The sequence below is a fragment of the Haplochromis burtoni genome, unplaced genomic scaffold (genome assembly GCF_018398535.1).
Source record: "Haplochromis burtoni strain Fernald_Lab_line unplaced genomic scaffold, NCSU_Asbu1 Contig_108, whole genome shotgun sequence".
NCBI classification, from domain to species: domain Eukaryota; kingdom Metazoa; phylum Chordata; class Actinopteri; order Cichliformes; family Cichlidae; genus Haplochromis; species Haplochromis burtoni.
This window is the reverse complement of record NW_024582469.1, coordinates 1,877,164-1,899,607: the sequence shown is the minus strand read 5'-3', so window position 1 is coordinate 1,899,607 and position 22,444 is coordinate 1,877,164. Positions and strand designations below refer to the sequence as shown.

Genomic DNA, 22,444 nt, shown 5'->3' with positions numbered 1-22,444 from the left:
TAATTTCATTTGCCAGTCATTGTGTTAATTCTTGTCATTTATCTCAGGTTTGGCAACAGAAAGCATAGAAATAATAGAAATCACAAAACGTTTTTATGGTGTAAGAGTTTGTACAGTCCTAACAAGCTTGAAAGTCAATATTTAGTATGACCACCAGAGATGGGCAGTAACGCGTTACTTGTAACGCGTTACTGTAATCTGATTACTTTTTTCAGGTAACGAGTAAAGTAAGGGATTACTATTGCAAAAACGGTAATTACATTACCGTTACTTTCCCGTAGGAACGCTGCGTTACTGTGTTTCTAAAACCGTGATTTTTTTTGCGAGGATGCCTCATGACAGTGACGTAAGCGAGTGCGACGTTCGTGACAACAGCTGTGTGCAGATCAGCAATGGATCATATATCAAGTGCGGGAGACAGTATGAGCATGCAGCGTTTAAAGCGTATGCTTTAAAAACTTATGGGTTTTTTTGAGTTTGATTCCATAAAAAGTGACAAAAACATTAGTGTCCGTTGTGCATGGGAAGAAAACTTCGTTTTACAGCAAAAAACAAACAAACCCTAAACTTCCAAGCAAGCACCGGGAGTACACTACCACGTAATGGGAAACTCACAGAGAAACTCGCGGATTCTTCCACTGACCGCTGCGGCACACCTGCACCAGGGCAAACCTCCGCCTATGCCAGTCCTGCTTTACAGGTGAAAATAGAGCAACAGGGCCGCTAGTCTTTGATGTTATTTTTTTTTCTGCTGTGTTTTACTTGCATCTATTTGAAAGAGTGGGTGTAAACACACAAAAAAATTATTTTATGTGCTGGAATGTGTAGAAAATAGGTTTAAATGTTAAACAAATTTCTTCCAGTCAGAGAATGTTGCATATAATTAAATTTTTGCTTGATGCATAAAGTTAAAAGATTAAAACTAATAAAACAAGTTTTAAAAAGAGACGTTTCCATTTGATTACATTTTGTATGATGGATTATGTAGAAAAAATAGAATTGGGCTGAAAGATCTATCGCTTTATCACCTATTCAGGTTGTAAATCGTGTTTTTAAAAAGTAACTAAGTAACTAAGTAATTAATTACTTTTGAAAATAAGTAATCAGTAAAGTAACGGGATTACTTTTTTGGGAAAGTAATCGGTAATTAGTTACTGATTACTTTTTTCAAGTAACTTGACCAACACTGATGACCACTTTTCCTTTTCAACACACTGGAGTTTGTCTCCAGGCTTCCTGAAGGACATTTAAAGCTCTGTTTTGGATGTTGGCTGTCTTTTGTTCCGTTCTCTGTCAAGATGATTCCAGTGTGCTTCAATAACTTTTAAGCTCTGGGCTCTGGGGAGGCCAATACATGACTGATGGTGTTCCACTGTATGTTTTTTTTTTCCATTAAGGTATGCTTTTACTGCATTGGCAATGTGTTTCATGCTGAAAAATGAAGCTGTTGCCAATCCGATGTTTTCCAGAAGGTATTACGTGATGGATCAGAATCTAAAAATACTTTTCTGCACTCATAATTTAATCAATTTCGACAAGATCCCCCAACACCACTGGTAGAAATGCACCGAGTTTTACAGATGGCTATCGACACTCATGGTTGTGCCTCTCTTCTGACCTCCTCCATACACACTGTAGATGATTTACACCAGAAATCTGAAATGTAGATTCATCACTCCATAAGACCTGTTGCCACTGATTTTAAGTACAGCTGTTGTGTAATTTTGCATTTTGCAGCCTCCTTATTTATTCAGGACTCAACTTTCAGGTATCATCTGCAGTAGATAGGTTTTTAGGTCTGCAAATATTCTTCTTTTGCCTTCTACTTCTCAAATTGTCTTTTAAGAACAGACCATACTGAAATATGGCAAGTTTTCAGCTAAATGATATGGTGGTGCAAAAATGATATTGTATGCCTGCCTGTACATTTGGCTAAAGAAAAGGGAACAAATTATGTGTTATCCTTGAGTTAGGTGAATGGTTTTATATACTTGAATGAGTCATAGGTGAGAGTGAAGTGGCTTGGCAAAACCAAACAAAAAAGAAAGAAAGAAAGAAAGAAAGAAAGAAAGAAAGAAAGAAAGAAAGAAAGAAAGAAAGAAAGAAAGAAAGAAAATTCCTCTAAAAATATTAAGGTACAAAGAGTGGACTGAAAATGAGTCACAGCCAATATCCAAAGAAAAACTTTCAAGGCCTTCAGAAATCCCATGGAAGTATTGATCAAGACACAGAAGCAAAATATAAAGAAATAAATACTTAAGAGGTTACAATGAATTCAAAATACTAGAACAAGAAACATGAATTAAGTCTAAAATTTCAACCCACAGCAGCTCGAGGGTCTGTAACGTGAAAAATATTCACAATGTAAAGGTTAAATTTTGCTTGACTTCAATAAATATACTTAGTTTAATTTATAATTTAAAAGTGATTTTCCAAAGGTTGGTTGACTGAATGACACTTTAGGGAGCCAGCATGTAACTGAAACCCGCCTAGAGACAATACACAATCACTACTTAATGTTTTTTATGAGCTTGTTCAAAGGTTAGTGGTTTATGTCAGTAACTGTCCTTTTTGAACTGGTTTATATATTTTAATCATTACTGAAGCAGCTGTATGTTGAGCAAGAGTTCCAAGAAAGGGAAAAATTGTTCTATTTTTGTCCCAGTCTTTCATGCTTTAACACGAACTGTTAAGGAATTCAATAGTAGTGGATTTTTTCCTTGTCTTGATCACACAAAATATCACCAAGGCCTGCTGTTGGTCCATAAGCTGCACTTTGAGAACCAGTGCTATAAAAAAATTTGAATTAAAGTCAAGATCACATTGTTCTTATTTTCTAAAGATAAGGTGCTGGTTAGCATTTCTTTGGAAAAATCTAGAGCTATTGACTCAGCCTGTTTTATCACCCGTGTAAATGTTATTGCAGTGGAATAGTGGTGGTAAACATTTCTTTATGGAACATTTTATTTTCTATTGAATAAAAAAGTAATAATAATAAAATGAACGTTTCTTCTGTTGTGTGATGAGTCTTTATTTAGGTTGTCGAAGCACTGCATTTGTCATTGAGTAGAGATGGTTATTCTGACTGATTGCACAGCAATTCTTGAGAGCTTTTTTCCTCCCACGTATGCATTTTCATTTGACAGCCAATATCATAAAGTATATACATATATATATATATATCTATATATATATATATATATATATATATATATATATATATATATATATATATATAAAAAGGGACACTTTGTTTTTTTTCATTGTGACCTTGGAGTGTTTTCTTGTTGACTGAGTCGACAAAAAACATCTCAGTCGTTAAGCAAATAAACTGATAACTATGTCTTAATCACAAAGTTTTTTATTATACTTTTATAATCCTCTGATAGGAATTTTCCGGAATACAAGTACGATAGTGACGTAAGAGATTTGCAGCAGAAAAGTTTAATAACTTAACAGTTACATCCGATAACTTGATATAGCGAATGCTTTTACTGTTTTTCATATAAACTGACTCATCAGAGCTCTGCCTGCTAATGTTACTAGATGGAAATTTGTTCTGAGTGTGTGTGGTTCAGGTAAATGATGGCTTCCTGTATTGCACAAATGTTTTCGTTTTTTTTTTTAAAGTCAAGTATCATTTACAGCTTAATTATTATTTTTTTTAATAGCCAAAAATCCTTACACTCGGTGCACTCACACAAAGCTATCTTATCTTTGTATGTTGGCATAGTATAAGAAATGCTTTGATATGATAGTTTGGGAATTAATTTAGATTTGTGGTCCACGGTAACTCAAAGATACGCGATCTAAAGAACACAAACAGGGAGGAAAATCATCTCATGTGATCTAATCTTCTCATTCATAAGTTCAATATATATATCCCACATTCTCACATTTGAATTCAAAAAGAGGAATATCATATCAAACTATTAGAGCAGGATCATGCTGTATGTTTGTGTGCGCTGGTATATATACAGCCCTGTTCCCAGAAGAGTTGTGACACTGTAAAACGTACATTAAACTGAATACAGGGATCTTATACTTCAAGGTATAATTTCAAATACTGAAACATAGTTTTTTTTATTAATCATTTTAAAAAATATCCACAGTTTGAATGTGGTGCTTCTAAAAATACAGAACAGAAACAACGGGAGTCTGGAAATGTTGTGTGAAAAATCCTAGTAACTGGTTAACATGGTTGCTTTATAAATAGTATTGCAGAACAGTGCAGTCTTTCAGTAATAAAAATGGAGAGTGATTAACTACAGGTCATTGTGAAAGAAAGTCTCGGCAAATATATAAGACTCTATTGATCCTGAACAACATATACACCTTTCTGAGCAACTTTGATGTTGCTTATTTCAGCAAAACAAGGAAAAACTGCAAGGTGTTTCTAGTAACATGATTTGATTCAGTAATAAAAGGGTGTGGGTGTGTGGGTGCAAAGCCCTCCTGTCTGTAATTCCTGAAAAATGAAACAGAAAGTACAACTCAAGACATCCCGGGCTTCTGAAGAACTGAAATCTTTTATCAAGACAGAACAATAAAACACTTAAATGTTTAAAAGTACTCCTCAGTTCCCAAACACTTCAGAGCATTGTTAAAGGAAGAAGTGAGAGAACGCACAATGTTGTGTTTGTAGAAATCTATATATATAAAAAAAGTTTGAATTATTTGAGTGACATTGCCTTTTCTTGTTGTATGGAAACAGCAGAGTTTTGATTACTTACTAGTTTATGAAGCCCCCTTTCAATACATTGTGTAAACATGTATGTAATTGCACTTTATATATCAGTAATATACAATTGGTAATCCCCACAAAACCTGTATCTTCTGCAAACATCAACCAATATGTTTTAACTTAGTGTTCTGACTGACATTTTTCCATACACAATTATTATGATTTCATTGTAGAATACTTCATTTCCTGCTTTCTGGTGGTTGTTTTATTCTGTGTTTGATCCCGATGACCTGCATCATCCTAACCACTCAGCCAATTCAAATAGCTGTATATAAGCAATTTATTTTCTAAACAAAGTTACAAAGTGCTGAACAAAAATGATTAAAGCAACAAATATGAAAAGTTAAATTAAAAATAAATACCGTGGAGAAAAAAACAAATAAAAATTCAAAAATATTTGATAAAGGTGTTTGCAGCTATAGAAAGCCAAATTCTATTCAATTCAATTTGATTGCATTTATAAAGCAAAGTATAGATCCTTCAACAAAACCGAGAACCCCAACAATCAGAAGACTCCTTTTGAGGAAGCACTTGGCGACAGTGGGATGGAAAAAACTCCCTTTTAACCAAAAAAAAAAAAAGGCTCAGTGAGGGGCAGCCATCTGCTGGTGCAAAAGACTTTAAAGCATGAAACGTCTTCAAAACGGTGTTTTAATCTATTTTCACGTTATATTGAGTCTATTAAAACACACACACACACACACAGAATATATGCACATATAACATGTGCTGATGACATGACTCATCTCATTACTCCGAAAACATCAGTACCATAGATTATAATTCCATTTTCAATATCAACCGATGAATTTCATATTCTGAATAAACCCTTTTAAATAAACATTTCATCGCTCTCAAGCTGGAACTTTACAATGAACGACCACTGTCATCGGATTTCATTTACTTCCACTGTAGAAACACTAGGTGGAGATAAACATCCACCACCACGCGCCATACTCGTAATGACACGATTTTATAGTACAGCACAATGTTCTCTGGTGATGGGCACCTCGATAATTTAGTAATAACAAACAGATTTCAAAGCATATAAAAAACAAGTCGAAAACACAGACTAAGGATAGTAATGCGGTCAATGGTGAATTTGAATGTTTATGCTTTCGAATTATTGGAAACAGGCAAAAAGGAAAAATGAAATAAAAAGAAAAAAGCACTCCCTGGTCTGTATCCCCACGTAAGCCCACCCCCGTGAAAGTGAAATCTGCCATCCGTGCTGCAGTTCCTCTACAGTCTTTAATTTGAAGTCACTCCTACCAGGACGTATTTCCTCGGGCACAAGGGCGCGCTGGAGCCTGCCGTCTTATTAACGCACAGGTTTACTGACACAGCACTGGATCTACAAAGGACCCAAGGACACAGACTTTTGAATCTAGTTAGCTTGATTAAAAGCAGCTAACACTGACATCATTTTATTGTACGGCTCCCTAAACGGATGGTATCGTAATAAAAAAAGAAAAAAAGTTATCAATTGGGACCGAAAAAGGGACCGAGTATGAATGATGTATTGCGCAGAATCTCGGCTCATTTAGCCTACGATTAATTTACCGGAGAGAAGCGCATCTCCATCTCGTGGGATGCGAGCGGGGCATGTCTTTGCTGAATGCTGTTGCACGGTTTTGGTTAGACGGTGCCAAACTTGCGCAAAGAGCCCGATTCTGCACAAGAACTGATCGTTGCCAGTAAGGTGACCGAAAGCACACAATGTCAGCCATACGGCGGAAATTTGGCGAGGACTACCAGGTGGTAAACACCAACCGGAGCATGACTTTTTCCGCGCCGGTGAAGAAAAAGAGGCAGCGATTTGTAGAGAAGAACGGCCGCTGCAATGTCCAGCACGGTAACCTTGGGAGTGAAACCAGCAGGTACATCTCTGATCTATTCACCACGCTGGTGGATCTAAAGTGGCGCTGGAACCTGCTCATCTTCATCCTCACGTACACGGTGGCGTGGCTGGTCATGGCTTCGATGTGGTGGGTCATCGCTTACATCCGCGGAGACCTGAGCTACGGCGGCCACAACTCGTCCTACACCCCGTGCGTCGCCAACGTCTACAACTTTCCCTCTGCGTTTTTGTTCTTCATCGAGACCGAGGCGACCATCGGCTACGGCCACCGGTACATCACGGAAAAGTGTCCTGAGGGTATCATCCTCTTCCTCTTCCAGTCGCTGCTGGGCTCCATCGTGGACGCTTTCCTGATTGGCTGCATGTTCATCAAGATGTCGCAGCCCAAGAAGCGCGCGGAGACGCTGATGTTCAGCCAGGACGCGGTCATTTCGCAGCGGGACGGGAAGTTATGCCTCATGTTCCGAGTGGGAAACCTGCGAAACAGCCACATGGTGTCCGCTCAGATCAGGTGCAAACTCATAAAGGTAAGCACGCGCGTTACCTGGGTGATAGCCAGAGGATGTTTCTCCTGCGCCACCTCAACTCTGAACGTGTTGTGTCTGAATAAAAAACACTCTCAAATTGTTAAGTGCGTGTTAAGTGTTGTGACCGTTTTTCAAGCCATGCACCGAATTTCTGTTAATTCCCAGATTTGACTATGTCAGGGCAAAGATTCCCACTGGACGGCCTGGAATATACGAAGGAAAGCATGGACTTAGAACTTTTAACTGTAACTCTCCAAGTGTTACAGCTTTTCCTATATATATATATATATATATATATAAACAACTTCCATTCACACACTACACCAAAATAAATTAAGTAATAGATAAATTGTAAATTTTTTCTGACCTAATGGAAGATTTATATTTTATAGGTACAGAACAGTCTGGACAATGAACTACCAAGTTTAAGATCAGCCTGTACGTGATTTGAAATGAGTTTAGCATCCCTGCTGTAGGGGCTCTGCTTTTATAGCGAGGCTCCATCGTGAGTTGTGCTTTAATAAGTGGCCATTTACTCCCCGGAGCATCCTACTTACAGCTACAGGCTGTGTATTTCAGCTCTGTGTTTATCAGCTCTCCTCTCTTCATTTCTGAGATGCTGAGTGAGCCGCCTGCTTCAGTGAGGGTCATCACAAACTGCCCCCCACCCCTCCTTCAGTCAGCAGTATGGCTGTCAGTGGGTTGTATATTCAAATTCAGCCTCAACTTAAGCTGTCCACAGATGAGATGAATGCCTCCCCCAGGAAATAGTTTGTGGCCAACTACAGCATGAGCACTTGGTTAAAAGATCATTTCTAAAGTTAACCGGCTACAATGGCTGTAATTCCTGTGGCCACTCTTTCCTAAAGACAGGACAAAATGTAACTATTAAATACTGAGACGTGACAGTGATTTGGCACTTTACCAGAGCAACTGCTGCCTTTCAGCGCTGCAAAAAATAAAAATAAAAATCCGGAGGATGAAAGGAGAGCTGAGGCAGCTGCTGTCGGCTATGATAAAAGGGAAGAGGAAAACATTTTGTGTCATGCAATTTCACAACTGAAATAGACTGAAACTGCAGCTTCAAACAGCACTCTCTCACCAGCGGAATGCTTTTCTCAAGTCCTCTAAGCAACATTTCTTTTTGGCCTGCAGACCTTATGACTGATGGACAGTGCTCAACAGTGTCTGTGTATCTCAGGTGCTGAAAAAAGTCCAAACACAACAATTCATCACAATTTGAGGACTTTGTATGAGCCAGCATAAGCTCCCTGTAGCGGTGTTCATCAGTTTAAACCTTAATAGCCGGCAGCGCTTTGTTGTGACAGTTAGATGTGCTTTTGTCACTCCTTTGGAGTTGTGAGGTGATCTTCAGTGATGGCTCACTTTTATGAACTCACACCAACGAGTTGATTGTACTTAGTTGTTTATTTTGTTTTCTTAACCAAGTCAACAGAAAAAATGTTTAAAGTCCTTTTAAAATGTTTTAATCCGTCTATTTTTCATTTGACTTCAATAAAAAGAAAGAAATAATAAATAAAAGTCACTCATTATTAAAAGCCTTATTACTGCCACTGTTTCAGCTCTTTCTCCCATTTTTCTTTCATTACTTTATCAATTGTCCTTTAATTAACAGCTGAGAAAGGGAAAGGAAAAATATAGTGTCTTGATTGCACTTAATCACCAGTCTCACAGATGAATAATCACACAGAATGCACCATCATCAACTTTCCTCCCTCTGCAGAGGAGGGCAGTTCATTTCAGGCCGTTTTACACTCTGCATAGTCACCTCTAATGCATTCTGTCCTGTTTGAAATAACAGAATGAAAGCAGTAAAACAAACACCCACGGGACACGCTGTAAAATTTCAGCCTCAATCAGAGCCACTGTAGATTTATCATTAAAGAGGAATTGTTATGAAAGTTTAAGCTGTATTCGGTTCCTGATACTGGAACTGAATTCATCAGTCAGGTGTGATTTGTAGCATTCACAGCAGAACGTACTGGAACAAATGCTGCATTACTGTTGCTGATTAGATACATAATGGAGACCCAGTACTTTAGCTGTGCAGGTAGCTTTCTTGGTCTTGCCTCACGTCTCAAGTTTAAGTGAACGTGCCAGCCTGGAGTGCTGCTTAATTACTGCATGGTAAACATTTGCTGTTTAGAGTGCTGTCATCCATCAGCTTTTTTTTTTCAGACTTTATTTAAACAGTCCTTGGCTTCCTTTCTAAGATCAGTTGATTAAATTTATGTGATGATCCTGACCTGGGATTTCTGCCAGTGAGTAATGATCATTAAATGATATTTTTAAGCTACAATCATTTATGTGTTAATGGAAGGTCAGATGTCCAGGACACATGAATCACGTGTAAAATAAAAATAAAAATAAAAATATTCAATTAACCTGCAGTAAAGGGTCAAAACCTGTTTGATGAATTCATAAGTCTTGTCCACATTAGCTGATTGTGATATTTTAAGAAGAAGCCTTCATCATCTTTGGATCCTGGACTAATCGTGCTGTGAAATCTGTGTGCAGGGTATGATTGTAGCACTGCTGCATTGTTCCTTTTTTCCTGCCCATGTACGTCACTGTGTTGTCAGACTGCACAGCGGTGTATTGTAGAGTAGATTGATTCAACATAGCCCTCTAGTACTACAGCTGCACTGTGCAAACGATGCCATGGCTCATGTTCAGGTAGCACGCCACTCAAGGTCACTGTCAGATGTTTTGCCCACAAAGCTGGCTGAAGAAATGAGGCATGCTGCAGTAAATCCTAATGATGGAGCAGTGCAAACGTACGGTGGCACGGAGATACCTAGGCATGGGCAATAAATATGCTGTGGGACCTGGATACTCTGGACTTTTGGGAAAAAGTAAAGTTGGTGTGTGTGCAGTCAGTGAATTATTACAGAAAAGAATACTTGGTGGAGTATTTGGATTCTTCAGCTATGTATTTTCTGACTCTTTTACACAATGATGTAAGAAACTGTCACTGGAGTCCTAAATAATTCCCCCTTGCTATTGGCTATGAACATTAAAGCCAACACTGATCTCCTTGAGTTTGCCCTCTAACTGCTGGATGTGAATTTTACTGAGTTTCATCAGTAGAAGTTTAGAGGACTGAAGCACAAGTAGAAATGTAAAGTAGGAGGTGATGGTGGGCGTGCCTCTTTCCATTTCACATGTCTCTTTTATCGACAAGCTCAGTGACATGTGGGACTTGTCTAGAAGATGTGATAACAATATAAAAGATTTACTTTAAACATTGTAGCCTTATTTCAATCTCCCACTCCCTTCTTCCGTGACTTGTGACCAAGACACAAGTAATTAACTTGTGTCTGGTGAAATATAATAGTAGATCCCAATTTTATGGTTACACATAACAAACTTAATTATGAGCAGAAACACAGCTCTCTGGCAGTACTGCCCACCCTATATCCACAACGCATGTTAATGTAAAAACATAAAAGTCCTTGAAATTCCATTAATATTGATGCAGCATTAATTAATAAACCAGTGGAATGCAGAGGTGCTCTGACCCCTGCAGCACAAGTGAAATATAATATTAAAATGGAAACATGCAGGCATGTGGGTTGCCGTCAGAGCGCGGTCGTAACGAGCTTATCTTGGCAAGGAAAAAATTGGTGGGACAAAGGAGATGGAAGCAGTAGACAGCAGCAAGTGTGGCAAACAAGACTGAACAAAAATGCAGCGGGGGAGAGTGACAGCTGGGCGGTGCTCGTCAGTGTCAACAGAAGCTTGTCTCAGTAGGTTGGTCCACAGCAGGAGATAAGTGATAAGGGCGAGAAGCAGAGAGACAGGCATGCATGCAGGAGCTTAGCGAGACAGGCAGGCAGATATGCCGGCATGACTCGCAACATCTGCCACCGTCTAACTCTGAAGGACAAGCAGGGAAAGCAGAAGAAAGAAGAGAAGAAGAGGCAAAAAAAGAAAAGCGATAATGTTGTGGCAGACAGATTGAGAGATAGAATGCAACGTCTGTGCGAGAATCACATTTTATCTCCCGCTCAAAGCCCAGTAGCTGGACACATGTCCACATTTGCATGTCAAACACAAAAGTAATACATTTGTGTTGCATTGTTGATGTCTGGGTTTAGTATCTTTCTCAAACACATGCATTTGCACACACAGTCCACACAAACTCTCACTGAAGGGGAAGTGAGTCACCAGGGAGAGGGCCTGCCTTCACTCAACTTGAATCTCAGGTGGCTTGGTAAATTAAGCACCCCCTCCATATCAGGACCTCTTCCAAAGGCCATTAATTTCCCCCCTGTGGCGCTGACTGTTTAGCAGCACTAAGAGAACACACAAGGCTTTTACATTGTTAAAGCCATCCAGCAGCTTTCTGCGTCCTTGGCAGGGGTATAATTCTGTTGTAGCACTACAGTGCTAGTGAGGCAAGCAGTGAGGATTTATTAAAATCAGCAGTTTTACCTTTACACCCAGAAATAAATGACTTACCAGTACACTGGTTTCCAAATGGGAAAATCTAGTGCAGTAGCACCATTATTATATTTAAATAGAAGGAAATCTTGAGCTTTGCCTGTTTTTGATGTCATAAAGATTGCTGCTAAAAAGAAGGGCAGTTAGATGGATAATTAAGCTGGATAAAAAGGATTTAAGCAGCAATACCTATTACCACACTGGACTGCATTTTACTGTTCACTAAGTGTAAATATGAAAACATCAGAGGCATAATTGAAGAGCCTCAATGTTAGCATTTTTCCACCCTCTTATCTATACCATAGTTAGACAAGAGGGTTCATTTCTCAATAATCAAGGCACTTGGTAATGTAAGGTAAAGCCTTAATAATAACAGAGAGAAAACCCTAACAATCAGAAGACCCATATGAGCAAAGACTTGGCAACAGCAGGAAGGAAAAACTCCTTTTTAACAGGAAACAACCATATGCTGCAGCCAGTTTGGGAGTGAGGGGCTGGAGACAGGACAAGTTCTGTAGCATACAGTCTGTACCAAGCAGGAGGTCATATTTGTCAGATAATGACATCAACAATAAAAACAAACATAAAAAAAACATAAAAATGGGTGTGCTCTAAAAGGAGCTACTGTAAAGTTTTTTTTATTAAAGGCTGTAAAAGTGTTAAATTCATTGCTGAAGTTGGGTATTTCCCCACAGGAGTCAGTGGGGACTGTCTTGCTTTTGAAGCCAGCCACAAGTAGCCAATGCAGGAACTACTGTTTTTGCTACTCATTTCTCAGCCCTGGAGGTTGCTGCTTTGAAATGATAGCTTTGTGCTGCTAAGCTAAGCAAACTGCCCGATGAATGCCACTTTATATTTATCATGCAGAGTGAGAGTAATATCTCCAAGCTCTCAGCAATAAAGTGAAAAGTATTTAATGTCAGACGATGTAATCCTATAAGCTGGGATTTAGACCAAAAGCAAAAGGAAGGGCTGCTTTTGCAAGGGTGTCTGTTATTTATAGTGGCTACCGGTAAGACAATCGATCCAGGAAGTCCAGCTGGAGTAAACAGATTAATGCATTTAATGGCTTAACAGTTGCCAAAACACTTTACAGCGGACATGACCTGATTGTTTTAGGCATCAAAGATGGAATTACTTTATCTTTAATGGCAAAGGTAAACAGAAGCAGTTTGTTTGGTTTGGCAAAGCCACCCTATGCAGGCACCCCTCCATTCCAGGCATGATCAGACTCTGACTGAGGAGATTTTACATCTCTTCCTTGATGAAATCCCCAAATCGAGTAACATTATTTTATTTGTTACGAGAATACACCCCGTAGACTGACAGATCAAAGGCGCGGTGGGTGGTGTAGCTTTTTACAGCTTTTTCTGCTTGTTTCCTTTTAAGTAGAGTTCTCACTGTTACATAAAAAACATCCGCATTTCTTGCTTTTTTGACTTAACTTCAGTGGACATGTTACATCGGCTCCCCGTCTGCGCGTTCAGTGAGCGGCAGCCACTGATGCAGCATGATGGGTGACACTTTCCCTCAAGAAGGCGAGCCGGGGATCTGTGGGCACAGACGTCTTCCTGTGAAATGTCACACCCTTCTGTCCTCAACATCACGGTGAATACAAATGACAGGCTGTTTGCCATCTGTGAACCGATTGGCTCCTTGCTCAAAGGGCCGGGGAGGCCACTCTTCATGAAAGTTAACAGTAGGCGACGGGAAGAAGATATAATCTATTTAATCTACTAATAAACATTAACAACGGGGAAATATGATTTTCACCCTTCTGTTTATGTATGAAATGTTAGAACTCATATGGGTATTATCAGTATTTTTTCTTTTTGGCCTTTTCTTTGAGCTTCTTTCTTGATATTTTCATTTAACACATACTTTGCTTATTTAGATTTGCCCTATTTGGTCTACATTTGGTCAACAATGTTGGTTTTCTTAAGGCCAGACTGTTGCTGAGAATTTCAATGGGGTCTAATCTGCTGGAAATTATGAGGTGTGTACACAGTGAATGAAAAAAAAAAAAGAAATAAAGATTACTGGTGCTTGGGTTGTCAGAACGAGATGCTGGGAAGGTGAGAGACTATTGTTTTAACACCTTCATTCTCACTTTTACCCTGCATGTCTGCCAGTCAGTGTGACAAGTACATTTCAGTGCTATTGCCTCCTCAGGTCAGTTGTTCTTGCTTTTACCACTATACAGCAAAAATACACTTCATTAGGTCCACATTGCTTACATTGTGTTGGATCTCCTTTTGCATTCAGAACTGCTTTAATTCATCATAGATTTGGAACCATCAGAATTTTTGGTTCATATTGATATGACAGCTTCACACAGTTGCTGCAAATTTGTCGACGGTGCATCCATGATGCAAATCTCTTTTTCCACCACATGCCAAAGAGGCTGTGTTTGACTGAGATCTGTGACAGTGGAGGCCATTTGAGTACAGTGAACTCATTGTTGTGCTCAAGAAACCACCCAGTAGAAATTTCAGTACTGAATAGCTGTTAGCTGGTGGTCTTTTCTTCCAATATAACAATTGAAAGACGTCACAGATGTTACTTTGGCATTGGTTTAAGGTACTTCTTAAACATTGCCTCGATATCTTGATTAGACTTTGTAGAGAAAGTTTGCATTTAAGTTTTTTTTCTTTGTTGTTGGTTTGTTAGTTAGAATAAATGAAATGAAATGAATTATAATTATTGAGAAAAGAATTATAAGAAGAAAAAAAACCCTAAATGGTGGATTGATGTAATCTATTTCACACTTTGTAAGAGATGTTCTGACATGAACTCTGTATAGGAGCATGGTCTGTCCGTCTATGGTTAAGTTTTATATGTTGTACTGCAACCAGTTTTGATCAGCATTAGGGGTTTAATTATGTTTGCTGGAAAGTTTAAGATGGTTTGAGCTTCATGACATGGTGCGTTAATGTTGCTGGAAGCAGCCATCAAATGATAGATACATTGTGGTAATAAAGGGACGGACATGGTCATCAACAATAATCAGCAAGGCTGTGGAGTTTAAATGATGCTCAGTTGGTGCTAAGAGGCCCAAAGTGTGCCAAGAAAATATCCTCCACACCAATGCACCACCACAACCAGCCTGACAAGCTGATACGAGGCAGGATGGATCCATGGGATTTATGTTGTTTATGTCAAATTCTGACCCTACCATCTGAATGTTACAGCAGCAATTGGGGCTCGACAGATTGCTGCTGTAACATTAACAGATTTTTCCAAATCTTTTTGTCCCCATCTGACAAGACGTGTAGGTCTGTCGAAGCAGTTCTGGGAGCGCTTTGTATTTAGTTGCTGTTGTTTTGCAACAGTACTACCACAAGTGAGCCTGGGACCAAAGATAACATCTACATCTTCTTCATTACGGTCCCGTTTTTCAATAAGTGTGGCTGATGGAAGCAATTCTCAGCAACCACTTCTAGTTTACAGGCTTCACCCTGTCTGCCTTTGAGCACCAAAAACAACTCATTCTCCCCACTTTAACTCTCTAAGTATCCAATTTCATATGGTACCATGTGAAATTCCAGAAGGAAATTGCCTTTTCAATGCTATTCCAGTGGACTTTAAACGCAGCTTCGGTTACCTTTTGATCAAGGATAAAGAATACGTGCATATATATAGTAGCAGTAGTTGGGTTTCACATGAAAAGTACTCACCAAGTGGTAGGTACTGCAAAGGAGAGGTTAAACCTGGCAGATTGACAATGTGTCCTCATGAACTCAACTATAGCCTGTAAAAAGCTATTTTTGTGCAGGAATATTAGCTTCAACCAAACACACTGACTTTGAACCAATGAGACTGCAGGCTAAAAACTGGTTAATGCTTCAGTGGCTTTGGACCCTTTCACTCTCACATGCACCTCTTTCGGGTGATGTGTAGGAAAGTTCAGGGCTCTAAAATGTATGTTAAAATGGGTCATAAAACCTTTTAGCTGTGTAGGTAGAGTCATTTGCATGTTCTACATGAAAGCAAAGCAGTACTTTGAAATTCAGAGGGTTTTTTTTTAACATGACGACAATATGATTCAATTAATTCATTTTGTCAGATGTGTTTTCCTCAGCTGGAAATACACTTCCATAAACAGCAAACACCACACTGATAATGTCCTAAAGATAATTTAGGTGACAAGAAGACACTCGACACTTTCATTTCTGCATGGCAGATATGACCGGTAACTTCTTTGAGTCTATGCTGGTTGCCTGGCAACTGGTCCCAGCATAGTCTGACCACAGCCTAGTACAAAACTGTGAATTGGCATGAATTTTTTTACACTTTGCTTTCTGCTTTGTTTTTGTTTTAAATCAAATAAAATATAACAATAATGTCAGGTTTTAAAGTGTCCACTTCATATCAGTGATTTTAAGACTCTCTTGCTAGTTTATGAAGTTGCTAAATGCCAATCACCAGCATTATCTCAGTCAGGCTTTCTAGTTTATGTAGCTAGGTCCCTGACGAGTCAGAATCTCAGGAGTTCTGACTTGAGGCTGCAGAGCAATCTGCCTCAGAGTCAGAAGGACTCCATCTTTGTAGAAACCCTCAAAACCCCTTTTATGAAAGATTAGAAAATCCATTTAATGTACATCTTTTCTTCCTTACACTGCCTTGGTGGGAGTGTTGGTATAAACTGTCCTGTTCATTTGTGTCTACAGTCTCGGCAGACCCCAGAGGGCGAGTTCCTGCCTCTGGATCAGTGTGAACTGGATGTAGGTTTCGGGACAGGGGCGGATCAGCTCTTCCTAGTGTCACCTTTGACTATCTGCCATGAGATCAACAGCAACAGCCCGTTCTTCGACCTGTCACAGCGCTCGCTCATGAACGATCAGTTTGAGATTGTTGTCATTCTGGAGGGCATCGTGGAGACCACTGGTAAGAACGTATTCTTATTTCTGAGGTCCTTTTGCTGTCTTTTTTTAAAAACAACTAACTTTGTGTAAGCATCGCTGTCCCTTATCATTTGTCTCATCATCATTTAGCAGGTGTTAGATGGAGCTTCTCAGTAATATAAAATGAAATATTTAACACAATGTTTAATTTCATGGTGTTTAATTATTCAAAACACAAGGCTGCTTCCATCTCTGTTAGTTTTTCATGTTTCCCTCTCCCTTGTCCCTGAAGCAGTTCACCACTTTCATATCAGCTTCCTGTCTGGCTGTCAGTCCATTTTTATTTAATACAGTTTTCCTCATAATGTTACAGCGTGTTAGTCATCTCCTCTTTGTCTTTTCCCCTGTCTGTATTTGAAATATTTTTCTACTCTGTCTCTTCTCTTCATCTCAGGTATGACATGCCAGGCAAGGACATCTTACACTGAAGATGAAGTCTTGTGGGGTCATCGCTTCCTCCCTGTCATGTCTCTTGAAGAGGGCTTCTTCAGAGTCGATTACTCCCAGTTCCACAACACCTTTGAAGTCCCCACACCTCCCTACAGTGTCAAAGAGCAGGAGGAGAAGTCCTCCCTGACGTCACCCAACCCCCTGCCTGTTGCGCCTACTCCCCCTTCGCCTCTGCTGAAGAACAGCAGCCGAGTAGGCCGCAGGGAGAGGCTCCTGTCAGCTGACAATGCAGACCATGTAGATGATCAAGTCTCCAGGCTGCCCAGCAAACTCCAGCGCATGAGCTCCAGCAGGGAGGAGCATCTCTGGAGGGGGCTGAAGACTGGGTCAGCCTTGCCTGGGGGGAAGGCCTCCAGCACAGGAGATCTGCCGCTTAGTATTCAGAGGCTGAGGTCCAGCTCCATCCCTGTAGTGAGGCAAGGACATCCGGAGGAGCAGGTCCAGCTGTTGTCTTTGGATGGAGAAGCTGAGGAGAGTGAGCTGGAGAAGCACAGATTGCCCACAGCCATTAGCACCATTGCTGCTCCAACCCCAGCACCAGTCCAGATCTCCTCGGTAGGGAGTCGGCCAGAGGACAACCTGCCTCCCAAACTGCGCAGAATGAATGCTGACCGCTGACATCTGCAAACTACCTTCAGGACTAAAACTAATTTGAAAAATTTATCAGGCTTGATGGGCATTGCATATAAGTAAAGTCTACTGTGATCTAGTTTTTTTTTTTTTGTAATTTCTGCAGATTCTCTCCAGTTTTCAGTATTTCTTATCAGGCTCTTTACTAAGTTGTCCATTGCCACAAATAGAAGGACAACACCAATAAGCCATCCATCCGCTCATACTGTGACTCAGTTTTGATATATCACCATCTGTGCCCCCCACTGACTTTTAACATTTATGTCCTTGTGCTTGTTCCTTTCATTTCTTTTCCCAGAAGTTGCATCAAAGACTTTCTTATGGCCTCAAACTGCTGTATCCACTTTTTTTAATTGAACAAGCACCAAAGTGGCAGTTATAAATCAGACTGATCATTTGCTAAACCAGCTCCCTTAAAACAGTGACTGTCCAGTGGCTGCTTAGCAAAGATAACCAGGCACGGCAAGTCTGTCAAGCTTTGGATTCACTTATTATTCTTGATTTCTCATATAATAAGTGTGCAGTGGTGTTTAAATTAAGTCTTTACCAAACATAAAACAATGTGCAAAAGGATAAGAAAGTGTTTTAGAGGTTTGCTCATTTGTATCAATGTAAAATTTATCTGTAGCAGATGCTGTTTGCTACGGGACAACCTACTGTAGTAGTCAAATAGTACCTAATCTCTAAAAACAGATTTTGCATATGAATATGTACAATCTGTAGGCAAGACACAACATTTCTGTACCAGGCACACTCTGGTTTCTTTTTGTAGTCTTTTTTGTAGTCCAGGTGCACTTTACTAGCAATGCACCGATATGATATTTGGATCAGATTTTGGTCCGAGCCTAATTGTAAAGGCTGGATTGGATATTGTTTAAAACGAGATGATCTATGACCAATCTATTCATTTTTACTGTATTTGATTCACTCAGCAGCAACAGTGGTTGCTATTGGCCAAGCTAACAAAGTACTAAGTAAGCTAACAGCAAAGCAGCAGTTGATGCTTTCTCTTTCTTGGTCCTTCACTTGTTTGGAAGCTTTTATTACTCTTTATTACAGTCTTGGTTACATAATGTGCTTGTGCCAGCTCAACTTCACACCAATATATTGAGGAGCAGTAAAAGCAGGTGAACTCAGATTGAGAGGAAGTAAAGGAGAAACTTGCATGACTGTCAATGAAAGCAGTGTGCAGTAGGCTTGCACTGAGCTCGGACTAATGCAAATAAATTAGATAAATAATGAAAATTACATTTTAGATTTTATTATTTTTTCCTGTTGTTGTTTATTATTTTATTAATAAATATAAAATCAAGTACATTTCTATTCTTGGATGCATGTATTTGTTAGGAAAGCATGATTTAAGTTGAGCCTGGTGCTAGCTAAAGCATAAGGAATGATACTCTTCCTCACAGTGAGGATTACAGTTTATTGATTTAACTCTGGTACCGGATCAACAGATACTCAATGCCAAGATCTCAGTATTGGATCAGAATTGGTAAAAGCAGGATTGGTGTGTCCCTATTATTGACTAACTTTGGTTGATAGTCATTTTGTAGAACAATAGAGGAATATGCATTTGCTAAAACACATCAGATAACTATCACCTATTGCCTAACAATGATTTGAGTTTTTATTTGCTTTTTTGCCTGACATCACAAACACTAATCAGAGGATGGAAAAAGAGAGTAAGGTTCTAAGACTATATCCTCTTTAATTAATTAAATTTATTTTTACGTAAAATCCAGCAGCTTTAGCTTCAGTCTTTTTGCACAGTATCATGTCTGAAGACATCCAGTGCATATTTAGATAATTTTTTCAAGATTAGGCATTGTTTTTGGGGTTTTTTGCTAACATTGACCTTTCATCCCACATGCACAGCTTACATTAGCCTAATTAGCTAGTTAACATAAAGCTAACAAAAAATCAACGGCTTATCTACAATTTAGTAGAAAAACTGCATGAGTGCCATACAAGAAAGCAACAGGGGGACAGGGTTTAACTTTACACAATTTAACCTGAAGTGGATCCCTGATACACATGTTACATTAATATGTTTTAAGGACTACTATTTATTTGGATGCTCACATGAGCAACTGCATTACCTATTGTGCAATTTTAACAATTTTTACCTCTTGGTGCACTGTTTGCATTGGACCATTACACATGGGGTGCCAAATGCAATCACAAATCAATTTTAGACTGCAGATTTTCTGTCATTATTAACTGGTTTATCAAAATGTAAAAAAACAACAGCAACAAAAAAACAAAAAAAAAACAATGTAGGAATGCAGGGAAGATGACGTCAGAGGATCTGTGTATTATTGCCAATATAAAGGAAAGATTACTTCATATTGCAACTGCTAAATAATAAATTCTTTGAAAACACAACTGTGCCTGTTAGCACTGATTTTTCCCTATGAAAAAAAAAGCTGTATTGCCTTTTCTGTTTGACTCAGCTTGTATATTTGCACACTGTACTCAACATCCAGAGCAGTTTCATCCTGCAGAATCTATCAGCAGCTCATGTGTCACCTGCTGTGATGGCTAAACCAGCATTCATCAAATATTAAAGCCTTAAACGTGAGCCTGAGTTTGTTCTGTTTTGAAGCAAATTTTAGAACGACAAGCAAGATCCTTCAGACAAAATCTTCAGGTAGTTACCCCTGGCTGGAAGGTTAACCGAGTTAAATCTAGCCCCTCAACCTTCTCCTCTGGCTGCAACTTACTGTATATTATATATATTATATATTTACTTATATTTTAGTTTTCAAGCTGCCAAAAATCACAGGTTAAAGGAGCTTGGTAAGTGGCATAATTGCTGCTGACACATGTACTCCATAGGCAGAAAATCTTGCAGAGATAAGACTTAAACATCAGAGGATGTCAAGCGTTTATTAGTCATGCTGCAAAGAATAGCAGAAGAATGAAATGTGATTATGTAACTAGTTGAGAGTAAGAAATGACCTCCGTCCAGCTTAAGATAAAATTAACTCAGATAAATGGTGGTGGGAAAGAATAAATCAAAGACATAACAATGTATAATGATGGACCAACTGAAATATGCATTCATTATTCAGTGATCATTCAAATGCGCTTGGGGAAAAAAAGATTAGTGTAATTTTCATTCAAAGGCACTTTCTTGATAAAAATTTTAAATATATAAACAGTTTGCCTCATTTGTATTTACTGACTTATTTCATATTTGGGTTATGCTAAAACACTAACGAAATTGCATTTAATCAAGCAAAAGTAAAACACACAATAAGTGCTTATCATTACCTTGAAGATCATAAGAAGAAAAAACCTTCAACAGGAAAATTTTAATTTAAAATTGGTAGATTTACTGGAGCAGCAGGAAGGAAAAAACATCCTTTTAGTAGAAAGAAACCTCCAGCAAAACTGAAGACAGACATAGGCCTTGATCACTTAGGGATTGAGGGAAAATAAAAGAGAAAAAAAAAACAGATCATAGAGAGGACAAAACACATAGTATGTGAGAAAGAAGATACAATTCAATTTCACGGCTGCAGTGTATAACACACCACCCAGCACGCCCCTGCGGGCGGTTTATCCTTCAAGCTCGGGTCCTCTACCAGAGGCCTGGGAGCTTGAGGGTCCTGCGCAGTATCTTAGCTGTTCCCAGGACTGCGCTCTTCTGGACAGAGATCTCCGATGTTGTTCCCGGGATCTGCTGGAGCCACTCGCCTAGCTTGGGAGTCACCGCACCTAGTGCTCCGATTACCACGGGGACCACCGTTACCTTCACCCTCCACATCCTCTCGAGCTCTTCTCTGAGCCCTTGGTATTTCTCCAGCTTCTCGTGTTCCTTCTTCCTGATATTGCTGTCATTCGGAACCGCTACATCGATCACTACGGCCGTCTTCTTCTGTTTGTCTACCACCACTATGTCCGGTTGGTTAGCCACCACCATTTTGTCCGTCTGTATCTGGAAGTCCCACAGGATCTTAGCTCGGTCATTCTCCACCACCCTTGGGGGCATCTCCCATTTTGACCTCGGGACTTCCAGGTTATACTCGGCACAGATGTTCCTGTACACTATGCCGGCCACTTGGTTATGGCGTTCCATGTATGCCTTGCCTGCTAGCATCTTGCACCCTGCTGTTATGTGCTGGATTGTCTCTGGGGCATCTTTACACAGCCTGCACCTGGGGTCTTGCCTGGTGTGATAGACCCCAGCCTCTATGGATCTTGTGCTCAGAGCTTGTTCTTGTGCTGCCATGATTAGTGCCTCTGTGCTGTCTTTCAGTCCAGCTTTGTCCAGCCACTGGTAGGATTTCTGGATATCAGCCACCTCCTCTATCTGCCGGTGGTACATACCGTGCAGGGGCCTGTCCTTCCATGATGGTTCCTCGTCTCCCTCCTCTTTCTTGGGTTTCTGCTGCCTGAGGTATTATGACACTACTATTGGCATATTATGATTGGATGTTGTATCCTATGTCTGAACTACAGTCCGGCCCCTTCCTTACTATCAGGTGCTGAGGGGTGCAACGATACAGCAAAGACTTCGTTAGTCGTGGCTTCGTTCGGTCTCCTGGCCACCTTTCAGCGGGTACGATCACGGTCGGCGTACGTGTGATCGATTTGTTTCGCATCACTGACTCCAGACTGGACCTCGAGGACGTGTGAGCTAGGCCTATGTTCCCATTCGCCTGCGATCCATTTTAATTCTCTTGTCATTTGTTCAGAATCAGTTCGATACCTCTTGTACATCCGACTACACTTCTCGTCAACGACATCCAATGTCAGCTTATAGCCTGAGTTGATTTCGATTTATCATAAGCTTGATTACCACGGTGTGAAACTCCTTGTAGCGTGTATGTTTAGCCGTCTTGCTTAATGA

At 39.7% G+C, this 22,444-nt stretch overlaps 1 protein-coding gene across 1 annotated transcript; it reads left to right on the top strand.

The window, feature by feature from the left end:
- The first annotated feature begins 5,473 nt into the window (after positions 1-5,473).
- On the top strand, positions 5,474-21,123 carry LOC102301533 (G protein-activated inward rectifier potassium channel 1). Its single transcript, XM_005928134.3, has 3 exons — positions 5,474-7,132; positions 16,270-16,486; positions 16,898-21,123. Exons 1-3 carry the CDS (start codon positions 6,464-6,466, stop codon positions 17,569-17,571), a joined length of 1,560 nt encoding a protein of 519 aa, XP_005928196.1. The 5' UTR covers positions 5,474-6,463; the 3' UTR covers positions 17,572-21,123.
- The last annotated feature ends 1,321 nt before the right edge of the window (positions 21,124-22,444 follow it).